General features: G+C 42.8%; 1 protein-coding gene across 1 annotated transcript in view; it reads left to right on the forward strand.

Moving 5' to 3' along the window:
• The first annotated feature begins 3,391 nt into the window (after positions 1 to 3,391).
• DNAAF9 (dynein axonemal assembly factor 9) overlaps positions 3,392 to 23,638 on the forward strand; it is a 58,453-nt gene continuing 38,206 nt past the window's right edge. Inside the window, 6 exon segments of the mRNA XM_079306091.1 lie at positions 3,392 to 3,567; positions 12,364 to 12,443; positions 17,366 to 17,485; positions 18,312 to 18,436; positions 21,668 to 21,764; positions 22,472 to 22,578. Coding sequence (XP_079162217.1) covers positions 3,407 to 3,567; positions 12,364 to 12,443; positions 17,366 to 17,485; positions 18,312 to 18,436; positions 21,668 to 21,764; positions 22,472 to 22,578 — 690 coding nt within the window. The 5' untranslated portion in view covers positions 3,392 to 3,406.

Raw genomic sequence — 23,638 nt, forward strand, 5'->3', positions numbered from 1 at the left:
TATTACAAAGCACAGCAAGGGACTACCTTGTTTGTTTACCATGCAAGCACAGCACAATTCATGTTTTAACTCCAAGAAATCACAATTATTTCTTTAAAAGTGCTGTTACAGCAGGAAAATAGCTCCTTGATGCTACAGAGGGATAAGGAAAAAGCAAATTGAAAGCCCTAAAGGACAGATCCTTGGCTCTTAGGATGCTGAAAGTGGAATTTGTGAGTCATAAAGCTTTTCTGTTTGGTTTGATTTGGAGCTGCTGAGTCTGGGTTTATTTCTGGGGTTGCCTTTGCCCAGTTGAACAGCAGGGATGGAGACAAGTCCTGCAGGATGGCTCATGGGTGGTTCCTCGGTCAAAGCCATCCCACAGCCCACATTCCCATGGGGAACTCTTGAGCAGGGATGTACCATGGGATGTATCCATCAATTTTTATTCAAAATTCAGCCTCCAGCCTCACTGGGCAACCATCAGCCCAGGCTGAGGTTGAGGCATTCCTCATGGATGGGGGAACACAGGACCTCTCCAGCTGCACATCTCAGGGTGAACAGCTAATTTTGGCCTCTCTGTGTGTTTTCTCCAGCAGGAATTTGCTAAAAATAAACAGGCATCCAGGGAAAGGGGTGAAAGCAGCTGTTTCCATGGGCAGATGCCAATGCTGAGGTTCCCAAGCTGAAAACAGGATCAGACTCAGCCCAGATTTGCTCTTTGCTTTTGGACAAGGTCTAGATCAGGAACCACCAAGGAACATCAGCAGCAGCTTCCCCCTCCTCCCAAACCACTCTGCTCCCCTCTCCCTTGCTTTGGGAATTGTTGTGGGTTTCCCTCAGCTTCTGCAGCCCTCAAAATGTGCAACAATAGTGGGGCAGTGAAGCTCAGGAAGCTGGAGAGCAGGAACAATAGCTGATGTCACGTTCCTTCCCCTTCCACATCACTCCTTCTGCAGGAAGCCTGACCTCTCTGTTGGGTGTTTTCCAGGTTGTTGGCCTGAGTTTTCATCCCAAGGGCAATACAAGGCTGCAGGTCACAGCCTTGGTGGTGTGAAACCCCTCCCCTTGTTGGCTGAAAGAGTTTTGGGGGCAAAATGTCCCTAAATCCCATCCTGGGAAGATCCCCTTTCCCTCTCCTCTCCCATCATAGCCTTGCTGTGTTTTTGGGGCTCTGGAGTCCCTGGGCAGGCTCATGGAGATAGAGAGGAGATGGAAGAACAGCACAGCACCCAGGTGTGAAGGATGGTGCCTTTTGCAGGAAAGGATGTGCTGTCAGGACATGTTTCCCTCCTTGTGTGGGTGTTGGATGTACAGGGGCTTGGGAAAGCCTTTTGGAAGCTGGTGGCTCATGGACTGGGATGGGACAACCAGCAGGAGCCCTGCAGGAGACTGTCCCACTCAGCAAATGACAAGAGCAGCAGGAGGGATGCATTTTAGGAACTTTCTACAGGGGAGCCAAAGGTTTTTAGCAATGGTATCCACTTTTCCTTCCAGGCCTTCAGCTCTCATTGCTGATGCTGCCTTAGCAAGCTCAAAGCATGTCCAGGGGCTCAAAAAAACAGGGAGAATTTGGGATTGGGATGGGGCCAACTCCTTGTCAGCACAACCTGTGCCATGGGGACATGGAACCAGGAGAACCTCACCAAGGCCAGCTGAAATGCTTCCCAGTGGCTGCAGGGCAGCTGGGACATGGCCCAGCACATTTATTTATTTATCTTGTCCTTGCCCTGTGGCAGTGAGCAAAGTCCCATTTGGTTTTTTGGGAAAAAAAGGAAAGAACACTTTGGAAAGTGTTCTCACCTGCACCAGGTTAAAAAGTGAGGTGGGAGTGAGAATCTCTGTGTGCTCCCCATTGGATTGGATCCTTTGGGAAGGGGAGTTTGATTTGAGCAGCCCCACATCTCCATCACACCCCAAAGCTGCAGGGTTTGGGCTTTATGCTGCTCTTGGCAAAGACTGATGTAATTAAAATAAGATGCAGACAAGGGGTCTGATCCCACTCTCCAGCAGGGCTGAGGAGCCAGGGGGATTAACAGGGATGGGCACGATGCAGGCAGCTCGTCACAGATTAGCTCTGGGGATGGGGATTAAGGTTCTGGGGGGGAATGAGAACCTCCACAGCAAATTCAGATTTTCTCAGTGCTTACTCAACCTGCTGTCACAGCAGATCTTCCATTCCCCCAGGGTTAGATGTTGAGGAGGAGCAGGATGTGCCCCCTCAGCTGTGTGGGTGATTAATGGGTTTGCAGCCCCTCATGGTTCATTAAATTCTGGCTCCAGATCCTTCCCTGAGTTGTGATGACCTCAGTTCTTTACAGATCCTTGAAGATTTTCTGTGCAGGACCCAAAATCCCTGCTCCTGCTCCCTGGAAGCTGGGGGAGCTGGCTCAGTTTATTTGGCAATGGTGACACATCAGTAAAATAAGGAAAGACTGGGAAGACTGGGGAAAGGGGTGTCAGAGGCCAGACAAGGCTGAAATCTCCGGGCTGAGCAGAATAAGCAGAGAAGAAAAAACTCCCTGAATTTCTGGTGTAAAGAGAATAAAGTGTGTCTGTAAGGATGGTTGTGCTTGCACTAGGACACAGCCAGCACAGAGGGGTGCTGCTTGGAAAGGAGGGGGTTATTTATTTGGGATAACAAGAAAAGCACCGTGTGGGGTGCTGGTGCCATTCAGGGGCTGTGGTGGTTTTGGGGGAAATGGGGTGGGCAGTGACAGATGGGGAGGGGTCCCTTGGGGGTGCAGTTTTGGGGGACATGGGGAGCCAGGACGTGTCTGTGTGCTGTAGGGCGTTTGGGGGGCCATACTCCGGGGAGACCAGGCTACATCACTCCGTGGAGCCTCAGGACACATCGCCCCTAGGGGCTCTGCATGGGATGTCGGGGGTCTCCGTGTCCCCCTGCTCCTCGGGGCTCTGTGTCACCTCTCCCCGGAGGGTTTTGTGTCACCTCTTCTCGTGGGGCTCCGTGTCACCCCTTCCGAGGGTATCAGGGGGTTCCAGGGGACTCGGTGTCACCCCTGCCCGGGTGTTTTAGGGGGTCGCAGGGGGTCCCTTGTCCCCCCTCCCCGGGTCCCTTGTCCCCCGTCCCTGGGGACACCCTGCCATCGGACGAGCCCACGCCCCGCCGTGGGGGGGGACACATCAGCAGCGGTGGGGGCTGGACGCGCCCATGATCGAGCGGCGGCGGGGGGGGGCGTGAGGGGTGTGTGAGCAAGGGGCTGGACTTGGACGAGCCCATTCCTGCCGGAGGGGGTGACCATTCACATCCGCGCTATGTTTACTCCCAACTAGGGCGGCCATCCAAGAATTCCCGACCGCACTCCCTGCGAGACGAGTTAAAACTCAGGATAAATCCTGCGCGGGCGGAAAAGCCGGGAACAGGAGAGCGGTGCGGGTGCGCCGTATCCTTGTCCCCCCCGCGCAGATGGTGCGCGCGGCGCGGGGCGGGGCGCAGGCCCGCAGTGGCGGAGCCGCCCCGTTCCTCCGGCGCATCGCGGTCGCCATGGCGCTGTGCGGCCGCTCCGCGCTCCTCCCGCCGCCCCCGCGGCACCGCACCCGGCCCCGAGCCCCGGGACCCTTCGTCAGGTAGCGGAGGGGGCAGCGGGGAAGGCGAGGAGGGGAGTGACAGCGAGCGGAAAGGCTGCGCTGAAGGGGCTGTGGGGTGTGCGGGTTCTATTGGAGGGGCGCTGGAGGGGGGTGTGGAGGGTTTTGGGTGAATTGAGAAGGAATTTGGTGTGCGGGAAACTGAGATTTTCATGGAGGAAATAGCGTTAAACGCCGGTTTGGAGGCGTTGGGGTGGGAGGGATGGGGGGCGCAGGACTGGAATAGAGGGGCTGCGGAAAGGTTTTAAGCAGCAGGATTAGGGTGTTAAGGGTTCGATGTGGGGTGTTCACAGAGACGACGGTGCTGATTTAGAATAAAATCGGGTTTAACAGCTGATTGAAGGCGATGGGGCTGCACAGGAGGGATGAGGCGTTGAGGAGAGGTTTCGTGGCGCTGGTTTTAAGGCGGTTTTGAGGGGCTGGGGACGGGAAGGAAAGCATTGGAGGAGCACAGAGAGAATTGGCCGTGCTGGGGCCAGGTAGGTTTGGCAGGTGGCTGGAGGGCAGACAGGAGCCCGATGTGACCCTGTGGATGGAGGGATTGTCGCAGGGGAATCCTGTCGAGGGTCGGTGTGTGGGAGGCTGCGGTGCAAGAGGAGCAGCAGCACACCCAGCGGGGCTGGTTCCTATAGGGAATAAACCTGGGAGTGATTTGGGAGAGGGTAGGCGTGGGCTATGTTGGCAATAATAAAAAAAAAAAAAAAAAAAGGCTTGTGAAAAGCAGAAAAAATGAATTAAGGTGGGGATGGCTGAGGGATTATGGAGAAGATGCTATGTGGGTACCTGCTTGTGGATACAAAGGTAATAAAATATCCTGAGCTCTGGAAATAATGTTGGGTAGGGCTTGACCAGAGCTGGGGTGTGGGGACATGTGAGATGGTGGCAGTGGCTCTGTGGCAGCTCAGGTGGCAGCTCAGGTATCCTTGGGTTGCCAGAGCTCTGTTTCCTTTTGGAGATTTAAGGTGCACCCATGAGTATGAGGCTGTAGCCCATTATCTGCAAGGTTTGAATAAAGGAAACAGCCTCAATTTGTGTCAGGAAAGCTTTAGTTTGGATATTATCAATAATTATTACTATTATTTCTCTACTGGAGGGATTGTCCAGCACTGCCCAAGGCAGTGGTGAAGTCTTCAGACATTTAAAAGGCATTTAAATTATTATTTTTTTTTTGTGGTGCTTAAGGACGAGGTTTAACGGTGGCCTTGGCAATGCTGGAATAACAGTCACACTTGATGGTCTTAGAGAGCTTTTCCAACCTGAATTATTCCATTATTCTGTTTTATGGTACCACAAAGGACAACCCAGGAACTGAAGTGCTTGATGCTTTCAATAGTTCCAGCACAATACCTGGAAGTATTCACCAGTGGGAAGCCAGATAATCAGGGAATGGAGACCATGCACGTGAATCACAGACAAACACTTGGCCAAGCTACCTGGGTCTGTGTTTGCTGGAGATTTTCAATTCAAAAACAAACAAACACCAAAACCAAGCAGCTTTTAATGTTAAGTACAAGAAGAGAACAAAAGCATTTTCACTTTTTGGACAATTTGCCAGTGAAATGAGGAATTCTGCAGTGAAAGAGAGAGAAATGGAGGTTCTTCTTCTTTAACATGGCAGTTCTCTGCCTGCAGTTAGAAATTGAATTGAAAATAAGACAGAAAGAAAAGTGACCTTTTAATTTTTTTTTTTTTTTTTTACTGAATAAATTAATTATTTAGAAAGAGCTTAGTATTTCTTTAGAGCTGTAAAGTACCTAAAAATTCATGATGGGGAACGAAATGCCAACATGGTTAAAAAAAAAATGCTGAAAGAGAAAATGGTTTCCACTCAAGCCTTCCTCTTCCTGAGTGATTTTTGTAATCTGAGACCCTGTTTTAGAGTTGTCATGAGAACATTCAGGCTCTCTGAACATCTGCAAGCTTTTCAGCTCCACTGGGAGATGCAGCCAGAAACTGTAATTTGGTGCATTTGTAGGAGCCATGTCATCTGTTATTTTTTTTTTTTCCTCCTTAGCATTCATTCTTGTGCAGTCCTTTTATTTAAAAAAAAAAAAAATTTATTGTCAGGCCAGATGGAGGCCAGTGTTTGCAATAAATTTCCCAGGCAGTCAGCAGATAGCAGGCAGTTCATAAAAATAACTTTAAACAAAACAATCCATTACCCTCCTCCCTCTGCCCCCAAGTTCCCAAACAGGAATGGAAAAATTCTTCAGACTATATAAAGACCAGAGATAATTCTTGGAGTTCTTCCACATACTTGAGAGTTTTGGTCTGCCCTGTGGCACCTTGGGAGCTGGGACCCTCAGCATTGTAACAAGTAAAGAATGGGTTTGTAAATAGAAAGAAAAAAAAAAAATCCCTGAAGTAAGAGAGGAAGGCTGCCCAAAAAAGGGGAAGTTTTTTTGGGAGGTGATGTCATGTTTCATGTGCTGCTTGTGTTTAGTGGTGAATGAGTGTTTTCCTTGTGAATACTGGCTTTTCTGAATAAAATTCCTCTGAAGTGCTTGTTTTAAATAATCTCCATTAGAAAATCCATGCAGATTTGTATTTCAGAGCTCTTTGCATCCACCCAATCTGAATTACCTTTATGTAAAACAGAGGAAACAAATCCTCATTATTCATTATCCCTGGTGGTAACATAAATACAGATGAGTTCTCACCATGTGTCCATGTGGGGAAATCCAAAATGAGTCCTTGGGTTAATTTTTCTCTTGTTTCTTCCTCTGTGCTTAACATTCTCCTGCTCTAAACTGTTCTGTGGTTAAATATGTGGCTTTTTTTCCATGGATGGGGTATTTGGGAGCACGGGACCAAAGAGTTGTTGTGGTTTCCCAACCAGTTTTTGTAGGGGATGTGTCTGTGATGAAAGATTAACACATTTTTCTGTGCCCAGTGTGTTCCTTGTGTAATTACACCGAGATTCACCATTTTTTAAAAGCACAGTTTCACTGGATTTTTTTTTTTAAAGGAATATGCTGTATTTAAGCAATGCAAAGGCAGAGCTGATTTAACTAGAAGTACAGAAAGGATAAAAAAAGAGAAACAACGCCTATTCCATGAATATGGATGATTTTCTGCCACCTTAGGGAAATAAGAATGCTTAGGGTCTGTTACAGTGAAAATTGAGGGGTGTAGAACCATTTGATTGATGGGAATAGAGAAGTTAAAATGGAAATTTGCCAAGGAGAGGATCTGAGCTGTGATGTGGACCTTCAGCTGGAATTCTCCCTTTGTGATCATCACAGATTCTAGCCCAGGAACAAACCCTGAAAGTGAATTTAGTCTTGGGGCACCAAAAATCAACTTCTGATTTCTGCCCAAGTGCCAGGCAGTGCCCTGTCCTTTTAATCACAGTGAGTGATGGCAAAATAGCCTCTGCCACTTATTCAATTATTGTCATTTTTTCAGCTGATAATATTTTTGGAAGAGTTGATGCTCTCCTTAATGTGCTGCAACATAAGAAAATGAAAATACAGACATGGTTTTTGTAAATTAAAGAGGGAGAACTTCAAGGCTGAGGGTTGGACTGGTGTGTGATGGGCAACTCATTATTTGATAAATATCCTCAAAAAATTAGTGATTGTGCAGAATGCCAGCAGGAAATTCCAGATGTTTTTTAAAGAGAGATTCAGGCTTTTTCCTGTGTGCTTTGAGGTCTCTGGATTACAGAATTGAATATTCCTGTCCACTTAAAGTCAAGATTTCCTGAAAATGCACACAGTTAAAATTTATTTATCAATGTCCAGTTCTTTCTCACCGCTCCTAAAAAATTATTTGATCTCCTATTTATATCTAGATCCCTGTTCTCACTGTAGAGAAATAGGCAAAATAGCTGGAAAATTGACATATATTTTAAGGTGGGTGAATGTTGTCTTTTATGCCATGCAATGAAAGAGTTCTTTGAAAATCAATTAAATTCTAAGAGTTTTTAGCTCAATTTGACTTCTGGTGTGTATTTTCACAGCATCAGTAAGGTGGGGATAATGTCACACTGTGGGAAATGCAGGAAAATCCAGACAACGTTTCTGATAGAAATCGTGAGGTCAACAAAAAAACCCAAGAAATATAAACTTGATTTTTCGGGGACTAAAGTGAAAACAGATGTTCACAACAGCGAGTTAACAAGAAGTGAGACTTGGGGGAAAAAAAAAAAACCCGAACAAACCCAACAAACCCTGTGATTTATCACACTATTTTATTTATTTATTTATTTAACTCGGGCAGTTTTTGGTGAAACCATTGACTGATAGGTAGGCAGCAGGAATCTATTGGAGTTATTCCCTGCTGGTGTGAGGATTCTCCCTGGTTTTTCAGGGATATCTCTGATTTTCCCCCCTCGTTCTTTGCCATCCATCCATCCCAACCCGGCCACGTGCGGCTTTTTTAGGGCTGCCAAAGCCTTTTGTGGGGGAGGAGCGAAACATCTGCCAAGACGAGGCGAGAAACCCGGCGAAATCCCTTTTTTTTTTTTTTGTCAGCTGAATTGGGTGTCAGGCTCTGGGAATCCAGCAGGGATCAATGCTGATATCAGCGCTGCCTCAATTCTGGATTAATTGCGCACAGATTCCATCCAGCCAACGGAGATAGCGGCGAGAAAAGCACCGCGATTGTGTGGAAAAGAAAAGAGATCGAATGGAAATGCAGGCACCGCGTGGCTTTCTTGAGGAAATGATTTGTTCTTTGTGCTGGAGAAAGGCACAGTTGTTAATATTCTCTTTATTTGCCAACAGACGTGCCTTGCAGCGCCGTGTCTGTAACCAAGCTGTGACAGGCTGCCTGTTGTAAAGCGAGGTGCTTTGCATAATTAGTGTGAAGACGTGAACAGATGAGCACTAATTCTTAGAAGTTAATGATTGTCAATTATCCCCCCCCATTTTCTTTTTTCTTTTCTTTTTTTTTTTTTTTTTAATTTTTTTTTCTGGATTTAGTCCAAGCTTAGCGGAATATCAAGTACCTCAAGGTATAGTTCTTTAATTGACCCAAGCACGCTTTATTGCCAGATGCCACCCCAAAAAACGTGGCTTTGCCTTTTGACCTGCCTTCATCAGCAGTCAGGTCAGCTTGCTGCTGCTTGAAAACGTTGTTTTCTTTTTAATTCGTTTGGATCCATAAGCTGATCCGACCTGACACATGGCTTCAAGATCGTTAGTGCAGACAGAAAGGCAGCGAGACTGTTACAGCACCAGGAGATTTTTATCCTGCCTTAAACCTGCGGAGAAATTCCAGCTGCTGCCCCAAAGTGCTGCAAAAATTCCTCCTTCACCTATTTCAACTTCTTACCCTCTTCAGAAGTTGTCTCCTAGGTGGAGCTTCCAGTTTTTGTGTTGCCCCAATCTGGTTGAAATCCAGAATTTTGGAGCTTCCTTAGCGCTGTGTTTCCAAATACACCTAATTTATTTTTTTATTTTTTTAGGTTTAGCTCTGGTTATGTAGGTGGTGGATCCAGAGCCACAATTTCCATGGAAGCATCTCAAAGCCCACAGGCTTGTGTGGATTTGTTGTTTCCATTCGAATTTGTGCTGCTGGGCCGAAATAAAAAGGAATAAAAAAAGTCAGTGCTTGTTTTGAAGATGGGAAAAGTCATGGATTTTTGTTCCCAGGACAGTGTCTTTGTTTTTGTCAGATGACTGTTTAATGTGAAATCCAAGAAAATGCCTTTTATTTCCCCCCCTCTGACTTTATACACACTTTAGGCTGTATTGTTTAAAAGCATGTTGTAAGAATTCTAATTATTCTCTTCCCTATTTCTGAATGGCATCTTTCTTCAGGCACACAAGTCTTCTGTGTTTAGTGTCAGCTTTTGAATGTAATGATTTATCCACACTTGAAATGACATTGACAATTTTTCTGTGAAGGAGCTTTTTCAAAGAATTCTCTCATAGAAACCACTTCTTAAATAAGGCAAGGAAAAATTTTCTGCTAAAGGTCTGTTTAATATTAAGAATAAAATAAATATCTGTATTTGACATAGCATCTTATTGAGAAATAATGAACATGTAATTTATTCTGTGCTTTCACATTTTATGTCAGGACACACAGCACTGGCAGAAATGTTTTTAGCAGCTTCAGCTGAGATATTTAGATATTTTTAAGGACTGCAACAAAGGTATAATCTGTTTGAAAAATAATGCAAGTAATTCTAGGAGAGTAAAATTCCTAACGTGAAAATTTAAAAAGGGCAAGTCCAGCCAACCTGTGAGGACTCTTCTCCCCCAGTTCTTCTTCTCTTTTTCTACTCAGCACTTGAACTGATCAGAAAATACTTTCCCAGAATTCAAGAAGACAAAAAAACCAATTTTTTTTTTGTTCTTCTCTGCTCTAGTCTTCTTGCACAGGCTTATAACTCTAATTCTTTTAAATGATAAATGTATTTTATTGGGTCATTCTTTTGTGGAAGCCTTTGAGATGAAAATTTAAAGATCTTTGGAATAGCTTACTTTGTTTCATATGGTAATGTTTTTTAATAAATGAAAAAAGTCTTTCCCCATGAGTTTCCATACTTGTTCTTTGTCAATTTGACTTCTAACCATTTTTCTACAAGTGATCAGTACAGGAAGAGAAAAAATGATAGTAAAATCAAGGTGTATATTCCTACTGTGTTTAGAATGCACAAGAAAAATTAAAACAATTTTACTTAAAATTCTGGTTTTGGCTGGAGAATTAAATTTGCCTTCAGAGTTGACCATGAGTAGCAGAGGGAAGGAAAATCTCCTTCTTGTGCCCTCAGCATTTTTTTTCTGTTGACTTCTTCTTTCCTCACTTTGAGCAGGAACTTGCATCCTCTGATATGGAAAATGATTAAATGTCACCCTGGGATCTGCTGGCTGTGCCAATGCAGAATCCCTTGGACATGTTTTTTTTTTCTCCCAGTCCTTCCAATTTGTCCTTCAGAACCTCTCAGGAATCATGGAAACAATTCCTTTGCAGGCAGGTCAAAAAGCATTTTAACAAGGATTTCACTTTTGGACAGCTTTGTACAAAAAGTTGCTTTCATGTTCTTGTTTTTTATTTTTTTTTATATTTTTTTTCACAGAGGCTCCAGCAATCCTGCAGCTCCTTAAATAACTGTGGGTTTGTGCAACTTGTGTTGCTGTTTCCATACCAACAAATGAAATAAATCCACTTTGTGCCTACAGTGAGGAGTCTGGGGATTTTTTTTCTCTTCTCTATCTCGTGATATGGGAAGTAGAAAAATATAAGCTCTGAATAGCTTATAGTGAATCATCTTTTTCTCAGCTGATCTGGGCTCTTGTTTGATGATGGGATGAAAATTTTCCACAATAAGATACAAAATTAAGGTTTTGTATTTTGTATAGCTGTGAGATTCAGAATGGATAATTAGGAGTTGCTTAAATGTGCAGCATAAAGGTCAGTGTGGTTTTCATGGATTTCCTGGCTTCACCCACATGAGCAAACATCTGATGAAGTCTTTGCTGTCAGCAGTGGCTGTAATTTCTGTTTTTATATTAAATACTGGATCAAAACCCATCCATCCATCCATCCATCCATCCATCCATCCATCCATCCATCCATCCATCCATCCATCCATCCATCCATCCATCCATCCATCCATCCATCCATCCATCCATAATTGAAATGTTCCAAGTAGAAAAAAATTATTGAGGGATTCAGAATTGAAACATGTGACCTAAAAAGGGGAAAAAAATTAATGCTGGAGACAGCAATGACTTTGTGCTTCCCATGAAAATATCTCCAAATGAAGTGTTGTCTGTCCTTTATCACTGATGTTTGATTTTCACTTAGGTTCTCCATAATGGAAACCTTTCATTTTCATTCTTCCTTTCAGAGAAAATAGAGCACAATAATTGTAGTATTGCTGAAAAGACCTATTTGCTTTTTTACTTGGCTAAAGTAATGCTGAAAAATAGAAATATTTGACCTTACTTTATTGTTTGAGCTGCTCATAAATTTAGTTTTGTTTGAGTGGTTCTGTGAGAGGCATTTGTTTCCTGGAGCTGAACAGTTCATAGTTGTATAAGCAAGTCTATAAACAAGAAATCCCATTCAGTTATATCAACAGTGAAATTTCATGTCTTTTATCTATATTTAAACTCACAGAATGTTGCCTGGAAGGAGAAATTGTGCTGCTCTCTGTGTGGCTGTTATAGTTGAAAGATTCATATTGGGCAACTGAATTAAAATGTATATAATAAACTATTCACTTTGTTTATTAAAAAATCTGTCTAATCGTGGCAGATGGAATTTTTGCCTGGTTTAAAGATAAATATTGGACAGCTGAATTAAAATTTATATAATAAACTATTGATTTTTATGGTAAAAAAATCTCAGCTAGACTTGGCATTGTTTAATTTCTCTTTAATGTTTGAATTGATGATCTTGGAAGTCTTTTCCAACTTTAATGATTATCCTGATGGTGCTGGAAGTTTCAAGACTCTTTCCCAAACTCCTGTTGGGATGTAGGTGCTCCTTTCTGAACTTACTTTGCTTTTTGCTTCTCTGGTAGAAAAGGGAATTTCTGCTGGCCTGGTGAGAACAAACCTGAGCAGCAATTTTGGCTCTTGGGAATAGTTATAAGTTGCTGTCTTCTCTCATTGCTGTGGATTTCATCTTTTAGTGGGCAAAAAGAATCAGGGATGGCTTGATTTAAGGTCCCTGTCTCAAGAAAAAAAAATCCCCCAGTTGAAGTGTGCCCATTTATTTTCTGTAATAAAGAAAACAGAGCTGGGTCAGCTCTTCAGCCTCTCAGTTTGACATTTCACAAGTGACCTTGAGGACAAATTCTCTTTTCTTTTGCAGCTGCAGTCGCCTCCGAAACATTCAGAGCATCCTGACACAGAGCAGCAAATCTCAGCCTGATGGAATCCTCTGCATTTTGGGTTAGTGGTACATTTTTTGGTCTTATTATACTGAAAAAGATCCCATGAGTTTCAGAAAGAAGAAAATCATCTTCCTGCTCCAAGCCTGGTTCCTCAGGGGATGAACAGCTGATTGTTACACTCTCTTCTCCCTAAACAATTCTTCAGCCTATTTACTAATTTTGGGTAAAGAATTTTAAAGAGTGGTTTGAGAAATCTGGGAAGCAGTTAGAAGTTAAATGTTGGCACATCAACAGCTTGAGGTTTCAGTGCTTTGTTCCTTCTGGGATTGGGAGAAAAGGGCAGCAGGAAATAAAGGTGAATGTGCAAGTGTGCTGTGGGAAAATAACAGAGGTTTTGTACTTTAATGCCATCTCACTGACTCTTGTTTCATATTATATAATCAGTGTCAAGATAGGAAAGGAAAAATGCAGACATTACTATTGAAAGCTTGAGTCCTTAGAGAAAAGGACTGGGGAGTGGTTGTTTAAATAATACATTGCAGTTCAAGAGAAGTAATCTGGTGTAGCCCTAAAGAAGCTGTGTAGGAAATGATATCACAGCCTGATGTTTTAGGGCTTTATTCTATTTTTTAATTAAAGCTAACTTACCAGATTACAAAATAAAAAATATAAATAAATATATTTTATATACATATACTTGTATATGTATATAAAATATATTTATATATACATATACACATATATACATGTATATTTACATATAGAATAGATGTATAAATACATATATATGAATTTATAAATATATATAACCTCATTCTCTTTTAGTCAGTGCTGTACAGCATGACCCTTCCTAGGCTGCATTTTCTGGGGTAAGAGGTTAAGTCTCTGGCTAAGCAGTAACTGTACAGCCAGAAGCTCTGTGAGGTCACTGTGTCAGCCCTCCAGTGAAACTTAATCATACAGGATAAACTCCTTGGGTTTTGCCTTTGCTGCTAATTTAATTTCATACAACATCTTAACTGATGACACTGCACTATTTCTTAATTATTGTTAACTCTGAGACTGCAGGAAGTCCCAGGTAAAGAAAAGTCACTGGAAACATGGCCCAGCTTTAAGGAATTGCTTTGTGTAATCCTCAGTGTGGTGTGGAGGATTTAATGCTTTTCATAAGAACATACCTTTTAATAAATAAGCACTTGTGGTATGGAAATGCAGGAGGTGTGTTTGGTTGGGAGATTTTGCTTTGCCCTGATCTCTCAGCACCCACAATGGGGCTCTTGTCTGCTCTGCCCTGGCTTGTGTAGCCTGCAGAATTTCTGGCATAACTTCTATGAAACAGGCATGTCACTGTTATAAATGCATTAAATCTGTCATCAAATACAAGCTTCAGATGACAAAAACCATGTAGTTTTACATCCTGGGTCCTCTTGACTTGTGTGGAAAGTAGATACTCACAAATATGTTTTTTTTACAGTCAGTGCATGTTCTGTTTCACTTAGCTGCTTTTAATGGCCTGATGTTAATGCAGTTCCCTTACCTCAACTTCAGTTTCATACTGGGCTGTGAGATAAAACCAGTATAAACTTCCACAGCTTTTCTTCAAGTTCATTCATATTTGTACTGAAATTAAACTCAGCATTGTGAGATCCCAGAGAGAGACAAGAACTGTTGATACAGATATTTAAATGTAGTTACAGCTGTTTTTTTTCCTAAAGAATCCTCTAATCTGATGTTGAAGTGGTTGCAGGGTGACATTCCTGCATTCTTTGCTGGGGAGAAAAGGCCTCACAACTGACAGGAAAAAGGAATTTGGAGGTTGGCAAGTCAAATGTCTCAAAAAAGCTGTGCTGTCTCAGCTGAGCTTGTTGCTTTTCAAACTGGGCTACTTAAATTACAATGTAAACCATTTTTTATGATAGTGATGTTTTTTGGTATCTTCCCCTCCAGCAGAGATTTTCAGCTGCTGGTGGAGTTGCTCTGATTTCTCAGGATGTGCATTCAGTGTGAGTGGGCTGTGTCTGGAACTGGAGTTGCAGCTGCTCTGATTGTGGATTAAACTGTTTCACCATTCAGCCCAGCTGAGCTGAACTTCTGCAAATACTGATATTTATTTTTTATTCTCCTCCAAGAGTCTTGTGATACTTTCAAGGCTGTTGCAGTAAATCTTTATTTTACCTTGGTTCTGTTCACACATTGCTACTTCTTTAGATGATTTTTTTTCTCCATTATTTCCATCCCACACAGAGCTCTCCCTGCTGGGGTTTCTCCCACATTCTGAGAACATTGTTCATCCCATTCCCTTTCCAAACAGGGACTATTTTAAGGATTATCCTGCCAGCAGTCCCAGAGCTGTGTGTTGCTTTTGGGCCAACATCTGCAGGTGATGTGTCCATTCCCTGCAGCCTCTCCCTGCTGTCCCCACCTGCATTTTGCATCTCTGCTGCTTCTGGGTATCCTGCACCCACTTTATCTTAGCGAGCAGATTTTCCCCCCGGATTTGGCCAGAATATTTTTTGCTAATTCAGCAAGCTGAAGGGGGATCAGGAGCAGCTCCTGGGGCTCAGAGTGACTCACTGTGTGCCACACCCCGGCCCTGGGCTGGGGACAGGCTGGGGAGTTCCCAAACTCGGGGCTCAGCTGGAGCTTTCCTAATTAATGGCTTTGCCCATTGTTCTGGGGAGGACTCCTGATATGCTCTCCAGGGTATCTTATCTTGGTCATTGTTTCATTTCCTGTTTATTTTCTAACTGTATCTGTTCCTTTAACTCCATATGTTTCTGTAGAATGGCACTAAAGCCTCTGTGAAATCTGGACAGGATACTTGAGAGAGCCAAGGAAACCACAAATCCCAAATATTCTGCAGAATCCATGGTTTTATTTTAAACAAATGGCTTCTCTGTATGTCTGTCTGTGCTTTGCAAGCAATAAATTCATCCTCTATTGTAAGAGTTAATTTTGTCAGCTGTCCCCCCTTGGCATTTTTTGTGTTCTCTTCCCCTCCTTCTGTCAATTACTGAAAGAGCAGAGGTTTGGAGTTTGGCTTGGAAGATCTTCCCTGCTCAAAGCTGATAAAATCTCAAACCCTTCAAGTGATGGTGACATATAACTGATATTTCCATGTGCCAGGGCTCAGCATCCTTATAGGGAACAATTCCTTCCCAAAATCCCACCCATCTCTACCCTCTGCCAGTGGAAGCCATTCCCTGTGTCCTGTCCCTCCATCCTTGTCCCCAGTCCCTCTCCAGCTCTCCTGGAGCCCCTTTAGGCTCTGGAAGAGGCTCTGAGATATTTCTGGATCCTTCTCTTCCCCAGCCTGAGCATCTCCATCTCTGTCAGGCTGGCTGTGCCAGATTGTTGCTCCTCTGAGCCTTCAGAAGGTGCTTTAGTTAGGCAGGTAATCAGTGAAACAGATTATCTTCAGGACATGTGTGTGCTCACTTTCCAGGCTGCAGCTGATTCCAAGGAGACTGATTACATTTAAAAGGAGTTCCCTAAAACAATGGGACAGTTTCTTCCTAAGAGAAGGGAGTTTCCATTTGTTTGTAACTAAAATTCCAACTAGACACGAAGCTTTGGCAGCAATATTTGTGTGTTGAGTCCCATTGAATTCCAGATTACATTGGTGTGCCTGCTTTCATGGGGTTGAAAATCTAAATAACATAGAGAGGCATGTATGAATGAGAGCTCAGAAACAGCAGGGGAATAAGGATTCAAAGATGATGGCAGGAAAAAAATTTTGAGGGCTGAGAAAGCAGGGACAGATGTGAGGCAGCTTTCCACCAAAAATCAGATTCCTTTGTGAGCTGCCCAGAGTTACTGAGCAAACAGAGTTTATTAAAATGTGGGATTCAGTAGCTGGATGCAGACTCATCATCTGGTTAGCACTTTAAAGCTGAAGCATAACATGAAAAGAAGCATAAATATGAGAAGCTGAGGTTTATTCCAGTTTTTGCCAAGTTCAGGTGACTCTTGGCTGGTTTGGTTTCCAATTCATGTCCTGAGACTCAGATGTTCAGGCCATGTTATTACATTATCAATGTCCTGATCTCTCCTTTAGCACTGGTAACAAACCCTAATTTGTTGGCAGCTGTTCCACTGTATCCTAATGTAACAAATCCTACTTTGTTGGCAGCCATTCCACTGAATTCTAATATAACTTGCTAGGAAAACTTGCCATTAAAGGAATTTTTTGGCAGTCAGGACTGGTGACCTCTGTGAAATGTGGATGGCAAGGATTCTGCTTTATGTGCAGTTGTACTTGTTTGAAAAAACTGGATTTATTACAGTAGAATTATGACTGTCATCCAGAGAAATGAAGATTGATGAAAATAATTTCTAAATCTGTGGCCTCATTCCTTTCTTTTTGTATTTATCTTCTCTCTCTTCATGCTCCAGATCTTCATTTGTTTTCATTTAAATTTCCCAAAAAGGAAAGGTTTCCTTGGTTTTTGCAGGAAAAGTTTCCTTGGAAGCTCTTTGTGCCCCATATGTTTTATCAGAACATCTTTTCACAGTTTGTCAGAAGTCTGCAGTGGCTCTCTGGTGACTCAGGGATTGCTGGAGCTATAACACTGATAAGATAATGTTTAATCATGTATTCTAAAGCAGGAGATTTGGGTCACAGGATTAGTTTGTTAGGAAGCTCCAATCAAGAACATATTAATTAGAATGCATCCTGTATCCAGACAGATGTTTGAATTACTAGAAAAAATGGAATTTTGGATGCAGAGCACTGCAGGAAACAAGATATTTAATTTTTTAAAGGAATCTTTGTGGATTCAGGTTGAAAGGGGGATGTCAGCATGTGGCAGTGATCTTGCAAAAACTCCTTTTTCCCTACTGTGTTGTCTCAGTGTATTCAATTGAGGAGTTGAGTTCATACTCCTCCTTTAAAGTTTAATAAATTGGGGAAGAAAACAAACTTTTCAGGTGTGCAGTGTTAGGACACACAACAATTCTCCTGTGGTTTTGTTTTTGCAGGGATAGACAGTCGATACAATGAAGGGTGCAGGGAGCTGGCAAATTATCTGCTCTTTGGTTTGTACAACCAGAACAACAACGACTTTGAAAGGACAGGCTTTCCTGAGGAAGTTCTGGATGGTGAGTAATCTCAACATTTTTACCTGTTCTGGACAGAAGATGAGCAGAAAAAGGATATTAAAAAAAATAATAAAGGTCGTTGTGGGGGGTTATTCCCTTCCCAGCAGGTCATTAAGTCTCAAGTTGTCTGTATGTGCCTGAAAATGTCTTGCTGAAGAACTCATTTTTAAACATAAAAAGATGTATTTCATATGTTTGATGCTCCACAATTTATCTCAAATGTTGTAAACTTAGACAATTCCAGTCCATTAGTGCAGTCAGTGTCTGTATGTACATGTTATTAATCACTTTGTGATCACACCTCTGCACTTCTTAAATACTTGAGCTCTTTTTGAACTTCACCACAAGAACTCACCTTTGTCATACTTGGAATGCAGCCAGTCCCTGTGATCACAGCTCCTTATTCCCTTATTTGCATGGAGCTTTTGGGTATCTGCTCCATAGGCTGTGGTGTGATTGTTTTTAGTTGAAGCAGCTCTGATGTCATGTCAGGCAAGAGCAGCTGGAATTGAGAGTTCTGCAAGTGCTCTGGGAAGATTCATCCTGCCCCTCTTGGCTGCACAAAGGACAGGCTGATGCAAGTTCTGTGCAAGACTTGGGAATGACCCCCCAGTTATCTGGAACAGTAACAAGTGCTCTTGTGCTTGGAATGCCTCTGGCTGCCAACTCTTCTGCTTGTTTAAAAGAAATCAGGCATTGCACTGCATTCAGATAACTGAACAATTTTCTTGTTTCGTGAGGTGCATGATGGAAAAAAAATGTTTTCTGTTCAGTTTCTCTCGTGTGTGGAGTCCTGATGCTGGAATATTTATTTTGCTTGTTGCAGATATAATCATCTTAATAAAACCTGACAGTGTTCATCTGTACTGCAACCCTGTGAATTACAATCAGCTTTTACCCTATGTGGCACACTGGAGGAACTTGCATTTCCACTGTCTGACTGAAAATGAGGTAAGTGAAAAATGAATGCAAGACAAGATTTGTTAATGAACCTGTTAATGAACAGTGAAACTTTTAAAAACATTCTTTACAGAATTCCTTTTTTTCCTTTTTTCCTCCTCAGCAGGGGAGTGATATCTGTGTATACTTGGGTATTAATCATTTGCTGAAGTGTGCAAGAAGAACATCTTGTCAAAACTTTTATTTGTTGGAGTGTGAAGACAAGTTTGCTCCTCTCTCCCACTAATTGCTGTGCTTTGACCTGAGTCAGTGATCTTTTAATGAGGAAAAAATGTGGGTTGTGAAAAATGGCAAAATGTGAATCAAGTATCACAGTCAGCACTGAGATTTCCCACACAGTTTGCTGCCAAAACAATGTTTGCATTGGTTGCCAGTAGTTTTAGAATATTAGAAAAGATGGCTTAGTAAGTCCTTTAAATCAAGAAACTTCATTATGTATTTTCATTTTAACTATTAAATCTTTCTGTCAAGAGCTATTAACCTCACTTCCACTACATCCCATGACTGATGTGAGTTTCATCTTGAATTTAAAAGTCAAAGTACTCTAGAAAAAGTCCATTTATTGTTGTGAAGTATTTTTAGAGGGGTTAAATATGAAAATACTCTTTGTCTGGGTGCAGAATAACAGTATTTTCATTCCAATGGAGACTGGAAATGCTTCTTCCTACACTGAGTTCTGTGTAGTTCCTTTTCTAAGTTAGAATTGTACTGAATTCTGCAGGGAGTGGGTTTGGAGCCTGTGGTGGTGAATGAAGCCAGTGGAAAAAATGAATGGGAAAGTCAGGGAGGGAAACCTTTTGTTCCCTTGAGCTTCCAGCTTGGAAGTGATGGGGCTTAGAATAGACTGATTGTGTTTTTATGTGTCTGGTTGATAGCTTAGATTACAGAATTGGGAAATAATTCAGATTACAAGGCACCTCTGGAGATCATCTTGTCCAACCTCCTTCTTCAGTGGTGAGATCAGATCAGGTTACTCAAGGTCTCTTTGCAGCTGGGTGTTGAAAGCATCCAAGGATGATGCAGAAACTCTGCTGCTGGCTGCTCCATTTCCCCTCTGTCCTCTTAGTGAAAAAGTGTTTCCTTTTGTCAAACCCAAACCTGTCTTGTTTTAAATCATGACTGGTCTCACAACCACTGTGGTGAGCCTGACTTCACCATCTCAGTAATGTTTTGGTGGGTTTGAGGTGCAGATATTGAGCAAACCTGGATCTCTCTTTCTGGGACAAGTGCTGCCTCCCACTGATTGTGGTGCAATTTATAAATCCCTTGCCCATGAATCCCAAAACTCACTGTGGATACAATTCCAGAAGTGCAGCAGAGAGGGATAATTCCTGTTAGCATAGAACAGCTGAGCTCCAGGTTAAAACATGCCACAGCAAAACCTACAGCCTGGCTTCACAAGGCTTTTCTGCTGCCAAAATCCATGCTCAAGGGCAGATCTGATGCTGGGAGAGCACGTGCACTTTGGAATCAGGAGCACAGGAGTTCTTAGCACACAGTTGCCAGTGCAACTGCAATCTCAGCTATTGAATTTTAAGCTTCATCTGCTTATGGGCTTTGATATGATTTATTGTGGTAAGCAGGAGCTTTAATCACATAGTGTTGCCTTGAAATGATGATATAACTGGCAAGGTAAATCTTGTTTTTCATGGAAATGAGGGGAAAGGTTTAATTTTGGAAGGTGAAAATACAATTCTACTTCATTGATGTTTGGTGTGAGTGAGCTGAGCACTTCCAGTCACATTTCCAATGTATAAGAATTGCAGGTTTCCTAGATTGCTGCTGAAAGATAAACAAAACCTTGCTGTGTCAGGCTTTAAGTGCATCCTGTTTACAGGAGAATTGCCTGCAGTGGCTTTTAAGTACTTAATTTAGTGATAGAAATAACTTACTAAAAATGAAACTAAAAAAAACCAATAATTTTAGAAATAAATAAAGCGGTGCTGTACCTGGCTCTGGCAAAACACAGAGTTCTCCTTCCTTTTTTTCCCTTCCTACTTGTTTTAACAAAACCACAGAAATTTTAGAGTATATCCTAGTTATTGGGGAGAAAAGTTCTATATTACTAAAAAAATGCCCATATGCAAACTGACCAAATAGGATAAAATATGAAAATTTGCTGCAGTAAGTTTTGGGGTTGAACTGGCTGTATTTATTCCTGCAACAGCAGATTGTGAGCAAACCTTTAGCACCCTGCCAAAACCCAAGTTCTTATTCCAGTGATGATTTTAAGTCTTGAGAAACTGGCAGTTGTTTGGGGCTTGGCTTTGAACTGCAACTTTGATCTGGTTTCCTGGGATTGAAGAGGGAACACACCATGGAGGAGCTGGGGCTGCATCTTAAATTCAGGCTTGGCTGAAAAGAACTTGTTCTCAAAATAAATGTGTTGGGTGTACCCTGAAGCTCACAAGGAGTTTATAATGTCATTTGCCTTGATAAGAAGCTCAGAGCACTGCACATAAAAATAAAATACCATAGGCAAAACACCTCTGCCTTCTGAGCTTGCTCCAGGAAACAAGTGGCTCTGGAAGAAAGCAGCAGGGTTAAACCTGTTGGTTCCAGACTTGCTGCTAAACTGCTGTTCAGGTCAAAGTCAGTGTGTTCTCAGATTTGTGTTCTGTTATAAAAATGACTTTAGTGTGATTAGTCCCTTCAGTGGTTTTTATGCTTTTCTGAGTTAGGATATTTGCTCAAATCTTTGGTTCAGGCAGTGTTGCATGAGGGTTTCTCCTCTTCTTGACTCCTCCTTTTCCTGCACTTCACCTCTCCCTCAGACCTAAACTGGTTCTCATTGCTTAATCTCTGACCTGGGGCTTATTCTGTCATTGATTTTCCTTGCTCAGTGTAATACAGTCTCTTAATTTTTTTTTTCTGTCAGTGGCATGTTTTCATGGCACATCTGTTGATACCCTCAAAATTACTTTTATCTCTCCAATCTAGATGTTGAAAGACTTCACTGGAAGTTGAAAATAAAGTCTGTAATTATGCCTTCATATGTCATGATTAAAAACCTTGCTTTGAAGTTTGATTTTATTTTTTTCCAATTTCCATTGGCTTGAGTACATCCCTACCATGACGGGATTTCCAAAATACAGAAAGAGGTGCTTGAACTTCTGGAGGCTGTAGGTGACATTTTATTGCTTTACATGCTGCATCTTTTCTTTCCTACCAACCAAATTAGGGCATGCCTAATCCAGTTTGATTTGAAATGCCTTCTTTCAGTATGAAGATGAAGAAGCTGCAGAAGAATTTAAGATTTCCAGCTTTGTGGACATGGTCCGGGATTGCAGCCGCATTGGGATCCCCTACAGCTGCCAAGGTAGGCTGGGTGATGCTCACACTGCACCCTGCAGCTTCAGGGGAATGAAGATTTCCTTGCCTTAGGAGAGAAATAAGGATTAGTAAGTCATTAATTTCTTTTTAGCCTTTTTTTTCCTGAAGAGTTGAATTTTTGTCTGAGAAGCCCTCAGAGTTCATCTGGGGAGTGAATGGCAGGGAAATGATTTGCATTCAGAGCAGTGTCTTGAGCTGCTACACAAGTTTGCTGTTCCCATGGAAGCTCCAGATGAATCCTTCTTTATGGAAGGGAAGAATAAACATTTCTTTATGCAAGTTTCCTTTTTTAGAACTGAAAAAAACTGCCCTGCACAGCTTCCTGTTGGGATCTGGAGCCAGCCTTGAGCCTCAGCAATGTAATCTTGCATTCTTTTTTTTATTCCTAATGCTTTATTGCTTCCCTTAGGGAAGGGTGATATGCTCTGACTGCCTAAAAAGTCATTATTAGAAGTGCCAAGAGGAAGAGTTTTCCTTTCTCCTAACTTAAAATTTTGATTAAATGGGGATGATGGGAGAAATTAATCCCTGTGAGGGTGGTGAGACTGGCACAGGGTGCCCAGAGAAGCTGTGGCTGCCCCTGGATCCCTGGGAATGTCCAAGGCCAGGCTGGACAGGGCTTGGAGCAGCCTGAGATTGTGAAAGGTGAAGTGGCAGGGTTTGTGAGGGGATGCTGCTGTGCTTGTTGTGCAGGCCACCTGCAGATCTTTGACATGTTCATCGTGGAGAAGTGGCCGATCGTGCAGGCGTTCGCGCTCGAGGGCATCGGCGGCGACGGCTTCTTCACCATGAAATACGAGGTGAGTGCTCCCTTTGTCCTGCCCTGCCTGCAGCGCAAGGTACTCAGCGAATTGTTTTGTTTGGAAAGCACTTTTTGGGATGGTTTAGTCTTGACTCACTGCTCCAGCGAGCTGCTAAACTGGATGAAGTTTATCGGGGTGGTGTAAAACTGTGGAAGGATGGAGAGCTCGTGGTGTTGCTGAGATTCTGCTCTGGGCCACACAGCACTTTTTCCTGCATAAACCATATTGGGACATTCTCCTCAGCCCTCTGCTGTGATTTAGAACCTTCCCTTCCCTTCCCTTCCCTTCCCTTCCCTTCCCTTCCCTTCCCTTCCCTTCCCTTCCCTTCCCTTCCCTTCCCTTCCCTGTTCCCTTCCCTTCCTTCCCTTCCCTTCCCTTCCCTTCCCTTCCCTTCCCTTCCCTTCCCTTCCCTTCCCTTCCCTTCCTTCCCTTCCCTTCCCTTCCCTTCCCTTCCCTTCCCTTCCCCTTCCCTTCCCTTCCCTTCCCTTCCCTTCCCTTCCCTTCCCTTCCCTTCCCTTCCCTTCCCTTCCCTTCCCTTCCCCTTCCCTTCCCTTCCCTCCCTTCCCTTCCGTGTTTTTATCCCCAGATGGATTTTTTTACCCCTAATTTCCCAGATCTTCAAAAGCAGAGCAGGAGGAGCTGGTTAGTGCCAAACACATTGAAATGAGCTCAGAAAACAAGAAAAGAATTTCTTGGGTTTTGGCTGGAGATGCATCTCCTCCTCTCACTGACATTGTGTGCTCATGGGTCATCATACCCTGCTGAATAGGGCAACAGTCAGGAGTTAATTGCTCCTATATTTAATAATGATTTGCTGTTTCACTCTGAGCAGCTTATGTCATTGATTTGCCCATTTATTAATTATGGTCTGAACAGCATTTTCAGATTACAGCTTTGCATTTCTGTGCTTGTTTAAAGCTTCTTTGATTGGATTTTTGAATCTCTGCCACAGCAATGCAGATGTCTCATTTTTTCTTATCACTCCTCCATTTTTACAGCCACAATGGGCTTTTGTCTGACTCCTGATAGCTGGAAAACTTCCAGAGAATTAATAGTG

The sequence above is a fragment of the Erithacus rubecula genome (genome assembly GCF_903797595.1).
Source record: "Erithacus rubecula genome assembly, chromosome: 5".
In the NCBI taxonomy this organism is placed as follows: domain Eukaryota; kingdom Metazoa; phylum Chordata; class Aves; order Passeriformes; family Muscicapidae; genus Erithacus; species Erithacus rubecula.